Source organism: Varroa destructor, unplaced genomic scaffold (assembly GCF_002443255.2).
Source record: "Varroa destructor unplaced genomic scaffold, Vdes_3.0 BEIS01000005.1, whole genome shotgun sequence".
Lineage (NCBI taxonomy): Eukaryota > Metazoa > Arthropoda > Arachnida > Mesostigmata > Varroidae > Varroa > Varroa destructor.
Genome location: NW_019211458.1, coordinates 15,301,839 through 15,311,515, shown reverse-complemented (window position 1 = coordinate 15,311,515; position 9,677 = coordinate 15,301,839). Strand labels below are relative to the sequence as shown.

The window sequence follows — 9,677 nt, the reverse complement described above, 5'->3', positions numbered from 1 at the left end:
CTGTGTTGGCCTAAAAGCTGACTTGATCAGCAATATATACAATATATATTTAGCACATACAATTCGCCATATAGTTCTCTGACTATTTTCAACATCGGCTAGTCTAATTTTGAGGTCTATTGGCTTTTGAAAAACGGTCAAGTGCCTGGTCAGCTCGGATGGTACAGCCGAAGCTAGCGTCAGACTCTGTAACCATCGCTACTCGATGAGGGAAAGAACGCTTGTTCCCTTGCCCTTTCTGTCGTTGAGCGCTGACCTTCTAATTTGTAATAGAGGGCGCTGTCGTACGTAAACATGGACTCAAACGTACATTAAATAGGCGAATGAGGAGCTAAGCGGATTCTGCACCTAGACAGTGCGGTGTTCCATTGATTCGTATTGTACTGTCATACATAAAAAAGCAATCTATGGTGCGCTTACCATAATATGTTATTCCGTCGTTCTTGGATACCGCAGATCAGCGGTTCATTCTGTCAAAATGTGGGTTTTCTTCTTTCTAGAGATGATTGAGTGCGCGACGTTTCCCAAACGGCAACACTGTCTCTAGAGAGGACTGCAGCGCAGATCGGATTCTGCGGGCATGTCTTACACGAAGTCGAGCTGTCGTGGTTGGAGTTTATGGTCGAAATTTAGTATCGTGCTACTGATTGTCTGTGCGATTTGGATGTACTTCACGAGAAAACCCGACCACGATTACGATAAACGGTACGTAACAAATGGCCGATTTCAGGTACTAGTAAATACGCAGACTGAATGAAAGCGATCAAAACAAAATTCAATTAAAAATCCTTTATATGTTGATACTGCACACAATAGGCACATAATTTACCAGAGGAATCCTCTGACCGTCTTGTATTATGCCTAATATAAACTAGAGTTTATCGTATCTGTTCTGTAAAAGCATGTATGTTTTTACTGTCACCGGGTGCATCTATTGTTGATATAAGGAGGTGCTTAGCTCACTGTTTATGGGGATTTATGCAAAACTAATTTGTAATGAAATTATAAGATTAGTTTGATTGTGGTATACCTGAAACACACATCTCTGTTAAATATCACTCTTGCCATCCTAACATTAAGTTATCTTTAAAAGCATGATTTTTTTAAATATTTTACATTCAGCTTAGCTTTTCCCTCAGAATATCATGTAATAAGCTTATAAAACATAGGTACAGTCAATTCTAAACAATTTTTAGCAAAACCACTTAAGAACTTACCAGAATGTTTGTATAATGTGCAGTATTTACTATGGATGTATGTATCAATGTGTATAATATGTATTCGCAGTATTGTATTGTAATCCAAGGGCGTTATCTTTTACTCAGCTATAGGAAGATCTACAGCATTAGGTGTGTTCTCCGGACATCACTCAAAAGTACTTCATAGGAGTTGACTACTACACTACTTGGGTACACAATTTCTTTGGTCACACGCTTAATATTTACAGTTCTATTAACCAGTATTGGACTCATCATGATGGATTTCATTCAAGTCAAATACATTTGAATACTATCGAGGAAAAATGACCTTTAACAAAAATACCCCACCGCAGACACCTTGACTAACAAATATCTCATGTCCGTTACGTATAATTTATGAATTTTAAGATGGAAAGTTTCAAGAGGATTATTTGTTATATGTTGTTCATTTTGAAACTACAGGATTTTTGAGCCGTTATTGGTTCGTGACACGGATCACGAAGAATATGTGACGACTGGCCTCGCAGTTAAAACTGAGCACTGTACTCACTGGAAATGTGTGGATGTATATAGGTGCGGAAGACTCGGAGAAAAGGTGACGGTCTATATTTACCCAATCACAAGGTGAGCAACTGCTTACTATTGAAACCGTATTTTGGTAGGAAAAGCGAAAAAAAACAGACAAATGTGCACATGGATCACTGAATTTTTTAATAGAAAATAAGAGTTGATTAAAACATGTAATACTACGTTTTTGGGATGTACTAGGTTTGTACTTTGGTGCAATTCTTGGTATATATATATATATGGTAACCTGCCGAGGTTCTTGGTATACCATCTCGAAGATCCTACCGCACTCGATGATATGATTTAACACATAGTTAATAGAGGGAATAACACAGTGTACTAATTAATGAGCAGCTAAAAATATTACAACAGCATCGATTTTAAACGTTAAATTGAGTTAGAGGCGTATAGACATGTATTTATCTTAACCCCTTTCAACATGAAGATTGATTGTGTCGAAAGTTTTTTTCGCGGCTCACGAAATATTGATCTTGCTTTTGGGTTTGATCAGGTACGTGGACGAAGATGGAGGGCAGGTGGTACCAGAGACGAGCGTGGAATACATGCGGATGCTAGATTGGCTGCGACGCTCTCCGTATTTCGTAGCAGACCCACAGATGGCTTGTCTATTCGTTCCCAGTGTGGACACCCTTGGCGTGCAGCACGCGTTGGCACCGGAAGTGTTAGCTAATCTAGCATTGTACGTACGGATAGTCTTTTGCAGAATAGAGTTCCTATACACTGTATATATATATATATATATTATATAGGCTTACAAAAAATCACAACCTAAATCTTAACGGTTTCAAGACCCGCGTTTTGAGAAAATCGCGGTTATGAAACTGTGCTCACTTCTTCGAAATCTTTCCACGTGTTACGACGCATTATTCCTATTTAATGCCAGTAAGATAGACTTTTAAATGGAGCGTCACTTGACGTATACTGATGACTGGGCAATAAAGTGTACTAATACGAACTTGGGTTTCAATGCAGTATGTTTCGTAAAAGTGGTTTATTAACTCTTGTGAAAAAATTTCTGAATAACGTCCAGACCGTCGATCATAACGATATAATACGCAAACGACGTATTTGCTCTCTAGAAACATACATAACAAACAATAATGAAGTGATTACCAGTAAGAGTTTTTCATATATTTCTATTTATAATACCGCTGTTATTCTATGTTTCAAATTGTAATCATGATCAGGTAGATGCAAACATGTTTTATCAATATGTTAATATATATAATAATAAAAAAACACATTATGAACTTTCGTTAATTTGTAGTGTTATTCATTGCGTACGCTTTCATTTGTGATGTTCTAGCTGGGACGAAGGAACGAATCATCTCGTATTCAATCAACTACAAGCAACTCAACGGACGGGCTTTGCCATGCATGTGTCGGCAGCACTTTCTGATCGAACTTTTCGGCCGGGTTTTGATGTCGCAATACCAATGATGCCCTACGTTACTGGATACAGGATCACTGATAATAAAGAAAAGCTTAGGTGAGTTCTTCCGAAAATCGGCAAGAAAACAAAATCAACTTCCATGGATGATAAAATCCATAATGGTCTATTTGTTTTTCTAAAATCATTTTGATGCCCAAAGCGCTGCTTAACTAAGCTAGCATATTGCCCGCCGAGCTTTGGCCATTAACACTTACGTTATTACCAACCTAATGGATGTCGATATTGCCAGTCCCTTTAATAATTTGTTAAATTATTTAATTTGAGGTTTGAACGCTAGACTTGTTATGTGGGAGCCATACTGGCGTATCATTCGCAGAAGATTCACAACAGTCGCCACCTGCGCCTCTTACTTCTGAGATATATCTGATTAGTTTGTAACGCACGATTTCAGGGGGCAGTTCCTCACTAACTTCAGACAGAATATAGTCATGTTCCATTATCTTCATTGAGAAACGGCAAGAAAAGTAGCAAATATAGTAAGACCCCGCTCCGAACTGAACGGAAAAGCAATTAAATATATACAATTAAATACTGAAAATACTTTAAGACAGATTTAAAAACTAAATAGTTGGCAGTTCACATGTTCATGCACATTCAATTTATAAGCTCTACAAGGTCGTTCATTTTCCCCAGCATAAACGCCATCGCTTGTTTAAAACGTTCCATTTTTGACAAAGGTCTTTCTGTGTTTTCCTATTCTCTTCGATCAGGTTTAGTCGAGCGTGGCAACTCGTATTTTCTCGATGGGCAGAGCTTCCGGAGTGGGCGGAAAAGGTTGTCCTGCAGCTAGCCAGATCCTCGGCAGGAGTCATACTCCTCGAACCGTGCACGAAACATCGCGGAAAACGCTGCGTTTATAGCAGCGGTCTGGCTCAACAACAACAACAACAGCAACAACAACAGCAGCAGCAGAAGAAACACAACATCGTGGAGTATCCGAAAGCGCTTGAAAATGCCGACTTCTGTCTCATACTGAGTGGGGTAGGCGTTGAGTCAGCGCTTGTATTTACCGAGGCCGTTAGTGCGGGATGCATTCCCGTTCTTGTGCATAATGAAGAGCGAATGATTTTACCATTTCCAGAACGAATCGACTGGCTTGAAGTAACAGTTCACTTTAATATTAAACGAAAACCTGACATCATTAGCCATTTAGAAAGTTTTAGCGCGGCTGAGATTCGCTTTCGCCGAGAAAAATTAGTCAGTATCTATGGCAAATACATGAGTTCACCAGTGACTATCATCTCGAATGTTATGGATATTCTAAATGATCGGATTTTTGCCCAGCGTACTGCCGATACCTATGCGTTAGACCGTATCTCACAGGTATCGTTAAAACGAAGAGGTTTTTCTGCCGTCATTCTCACCTACAATCGGCCGGACTCATTGAGAAAGCTCATATCTCTTCTACAAAGTGTTCCGTCACTTGTAAAAATCATCGTTGTGTGGAACAATCCCAATCTTGATCCGCCGACACCATTGGCAAAATCCGTAAAGCCTGTTACAATCATTCGATCTCGAGAGAACAAGCTCACGAACCGGTTTTACCCATACAAAGAAATTGAAACTGAGGCCGTCCTCTCGTTAGATGACGATATTTTAATGCTGACCCCAGATGAGCTCGAATTCGGTTTTCAAGTATGGTGTGAAAACTCTAATAAGATTGTTGGGTTCCCATCACGTTTACATGTGTGGGACAATCAGACAAAAAGGTGGCGATATGAATCTGAGTGGCTTAATGATATTAGTATGGTATTGACTGGTGCTGCTTTCTACCACGTTGAGTATGGCCGACACTTTTTCAAAATGCCGAAGTATCTCCGAGACTATGTGGATTCCAAATTCAATTGTGAAGATATTCTGATGAATTTCCTTGTAGCGAACCTGACCAGCGGTGCACCTCCAGTGAAGGTGGCACCCCGCAAAAAATTCAAACCCGATACGGCGGCAACTGCCACGAATTCGCTATCAGCGAGCTTAGATCATATGCAGGCACGGTCCGAATGCATTAATGAATTTGTCAAAGCGTTCGATGGTATGCCGCTTGGTATATCGCAGTGTCGGGCGGACCCGGTATTGTTTAAAGACAATCTTCCGCTGAGATTGAAACGGTTTAATCAGGTCGGTATTCTCTAATCCCTATTCGACATTGTAACTATTGTAGGCAGTAGGAAGTTCAAATACGTACCGTATGCTTTTAAGTAATACTATTTAAAAACATAGCCTTATATTTTCTAATCTTGCGAATTAATGGTGGCTCTTGCAACCTGCGCGGCTTATACGGCATTTCGGTCGAGATGACGTAAAAGAAGAAAGGTTTAGTTCTCTTTGAATTATCCATAGAATGTTGATTATATTTTTATAATAATGAATGATAATTAGATCGAAAACTAGGAATGCTGAGGTATCGCTGAAATATTTGTAGCACTTCCTGTTGAAGCACTGTATGAGTTTGTGTTTGACGAAGTTTAGGCACAAAACCTTTGTATGACGTTAAAGTTTCAGCAACAACAACAACAATCAACCAAAGTGAACTTTTTTTAAGTTTTGAGTTTAAAAAAGCTAGATAACTATAAAGTTAGTCGCATTTTTTCCACTGTAAAGCGCGAACATAGTATTATCACCTACAGTCTTTCATGCGTCTTTATTCAGGGGGTTTCAACTGTCGTTAACTCTCGTCCGTACATAATTAGCACTGTGCCATGGCTAATACAAAATACGGCATTTTTAGTCTGAAAGAAGCATAAAGAAGATAATGTCAAAACCTAATTAAATGTACATATTTGCTGTTAATAAATTTCATTGTCAAACGTGAAAAGGCGTTTTCATTTGTATTCGATTTTTTTACCTTTTTTTTTTTAAATCAGCTTTACATTTTTTTCAGAACTCCACGTGCATTTTCTCAGTGTGAGTAGTAATTCTAGAATAACTTTATTTAATGCGTCAATAGAAAATTTTTTTAATAATACTGTAATAACGCCTTGGAATAATCCAAGAATTGCTATAGTAATGAAATGTTTTTTTCAATATTCTATGATTCTCAGCTGCTAGTAATAGTGCTGGGGTTTAATAAAAAGACTGTACGCTATGGAGTTATTGAATTATATTAAAGAGGCACCTCCACATCGAAATATAAGGAGAACTTAGGAATAGATGGGTTTATTCTGAGAGATCATTAACGAAATACTTCGTAACTGAAATGACAACGTATTTTTGAAGTACTCGCGAACCGGGTTCTTGTTTTTAGAAAATGATAATTGTGAACCTTTATACAGCTAAACTTGAGGTGTCCGGGGATGTAAAACGTGTATCGACAGAGAATTTTTAGCTAGAGAATACGAGATTCTGATGGAGTAAGAGATAAGCGTGTCCCTAATCGTAGAAGACATAAAGAAAAACATTGAATTTGCTCAAAAGGAAACATCTCGTTCGGATCTATATATCAGATACTACGACCAGTCTTAGGTTATCATACAGTAAGAAATATAAGAAACAAAGCCAATCATCGTAGTGGCGGACGAATACATAGTGACATATTTATACGGGGTCTTTGACCGTAGCAAGAGCTTATTTAAGGCGAGAAATTTTGAAGTAATGAGGAGACATCAGGTGTGTTTGAAAAGGATGGCCACGGTTTTAACGGTAGAAATATAGAGTTTAAGTGTTCGTGAAAGTTACGCAGTCCTTGTGATAGCTTAATGGGTAACGTATATGCCTGCTAAATTTAGAGATAAGTTGTGGTCTATGTTTGAAACCGAGCACAAGTATGCTTTGTTTCATACAGGGAGCCAGCAGCCTGATAGAATATCTAACAACTACACCGGATGTAAAACTCAAAACATAGAGAGACAATCAAAATTATGGAGGATAGGTATGTAGTGTGAGGTCACTACCAATCGAGGTCGGGAGTTTTTCTAAGGTGAGAAAAACTAGACCGCGTCGAAAATCATCGCGTTATCACTGGGAACTCGCAGTTTGGTGTCGTTGATACTCGAAGAACATCCTCAGTGAAGTAGCCAAGATAAAATTAGAGAGAGAGTTGAAGCTGGGTGCGTATCCATCGTTCACAAGTTTTTGCAAGAAATGAGGTGATACCAAGAATTGGTAGCACTTGGACTCGTTCTTTGGGTTTTTGCTTGGGTGCATAGTAGTTACAGTAGATGTTTTAAATCCAGTGAGAAGTGTACAAATAAAAAGGAGAAATGAAAGATAAAAACTGGGATAAATGCTAGAGAATATATGTTAAACTTCACAACATCGAAGAGGTTGCTAAAGTTCTTCCTTTATGAAAAGCTCTATAGCTGGCTAAAATTCTTTATAGGTTTATGGGTAGGTGAATTGGAGGGAATAGATGATGAGTAACTGCTCAGATGGGAAGCCATATCAGAGTCTGTCAAATTTAGGCGTAGGAGAGCTATGGAGGGAAAAGAAACAAAAAAAGCTGTCTATAAAAAAACTCGTTTAATGGTTGGTTCTTTAATACTTTTCCAACAACAGACCTCAATATCGCAGTTTAGCATTGACTCGGGAACCTGCCAAAGTAAAAGGCCGAATGCGACTCATTTGGAGGAGCTATGCAAAAGAAACGACGAGAGAACGATGACCGACTACACAGGATCTAGTCAGACAACCTACTGTCTCTGCATAAGAGCAGAAAATGAGGCAAACGGTCAGTATGCTGTTACCAGGCCCTAACAAGCCGAAATGCTGTTTGAGGCGACCATCAACCGAATGCATTGGCGTTAGAATTGACCACACAATCGACAGGACTGTTACGCATTGACTGGATTGCTTAGTGTTATCGTCAACTCAATAGATATACCCGCGCTCGTTTTTGTGACACGAACATTAACTTACTAGTTTTAGGTGAGAAACGCGCCTAGATGACATATTTTTGCCATTTGGCATGCTTCTCGTTAAGGTCACTTAAACAGTCATTAGAATTTATGCCTTCTCTGACTATTGTCCTATTCTTGTGGCCATTAATTTTCTTACCATTTCTGACGCTGATTCGAGTAGTTCGAAAAGAATATTTAATACAAGCAATAGGGCCAATATATCAGTACTTTTCTCTTTGTTGATCGATCATCAAGATAATAAGTTCACAGATGTGGATTCCGTTGTTAACTTCTTAAGTGATACCCTATATACTATTTACAATGCTACGTCCCTATTGAAAAATTGTATACGTTGTATTTATGCTAAATCGCTGTGGGGCCTTATCAATAAATTCTGTGGCCGTACTGAAAAAAGCTATCCATCACGTACTATAATGGTACCACTTTCAAAGGCTACAACAAGGTAGCTGAATGACTTGTGGCTTTGTTTCTCAAAAGTGGATTCGAATACGACATTTTAGCTAGGCTCATTACTGCTGCATGCTGCAACGTTGCTTCCAGAACGTCCGTCCTAACTTCTTTTAAATTTTTTACCTATTACCGAGGGACTAGCTTTACCACTTGGTATCTCAATGGAAACCGATCTAAATGGCTTACTGTTATTCCATTTAAAATCTTCCAGCAAACATTGCATGTAATTGTCCTCCTGTTAACACGTATACGTAATCTATATCGTTTTTCCAAGATCTTCCAAAGTATTCCTTTGTTTAATGGTAAGGGTAGTTACGATAGTCCAGCAAACTATTAACCCATAGCTATAAGTCACTTGAATGCAAAACTCTTCGACATTATGTTTTTTCCGAATTTGCAATATGATTTTCTTCGGTTTCGCTGCTGTGATCTAGCTCTTTGTCATAACTTATAGCTACATCACGATAGAGGAAACGTCTCCCTTGTACTCCTAATTGATGTCGAAAAGGCTTGTCATACCATTACCTTTAATGTTTTTTGTGGAGATAATTTCCTCTGCTGTGGTTTGTGATATGTTTAAATCTTATTTGACTTACCGTTTTTTAACTATACGCGTTGTTAGTGCGGCTAAAAATATAGAGTTACGTAAGGTTTAAGTTGGGCCAATTTATATGTATCCTTAATATGAAAACAGAGTTTATGCTCTCTGCTTTGCTAACAACGTCACCCTCATAGTACAAATTCAGAAACCCTCCGCAAACGCAGACATCTGTGTCTTTGAGAATTAAGTAGCTAGCTAATTCTACGTGTAACTATGACACACTCGGCTTCCTATAGACCTTTTTAGGCTAGAATGTGTCCTCTCGAAAACTTTTTAATGCTTCATCAACATAGCTAGCAACTCAATCAATTCGGATCGGACAATTATTCAATTAAATTAATTCAGAAAGTGGATAAAGATTAGGTCAGGCTAATCATTGCCTTAGACTACACATAAAATGCTATGCTATGTAGTCTTCCAGCCAAAAATTTCCCGCTAACCTTAGCTTTATAGATTCCTTCTGGAACCGACATTCTATTGTGACGCTATCGGGGTTCAGGGCGAGACATTTAAATATGGTATCAATGTCC

General features: G+C 38.5%; 1 protein-coding gene across 1 annotated transcript; it reads left to right on the top strand.

The window, feature by feature from the left end:
* Positions 1-289: 289 nt before the first annotated feature.
* sotv (exostosin glycosyltransferase sotv) lies at positions 290-6,055 on the top strand. Its single transcript, XM_022808856.2, has 5 exons — positions 290-705; positions 1,662-1,823; positions 2,278-2,466; positions 3,094-3,276; positions 3,951-6,055. Exons 1-5 carry the CDS (start codon positions 581-583, stop codon positions 5,371-5,373), a joined length of 2,082 nt encoding a protein of 693 aa, XP_022664591.1. The 5' UTR covers positions 290-580; the 3' UTR covers positions 5,374-6,055.
* Positions 6,056-9,677: the final 3,622 nt, after the last annotated feature.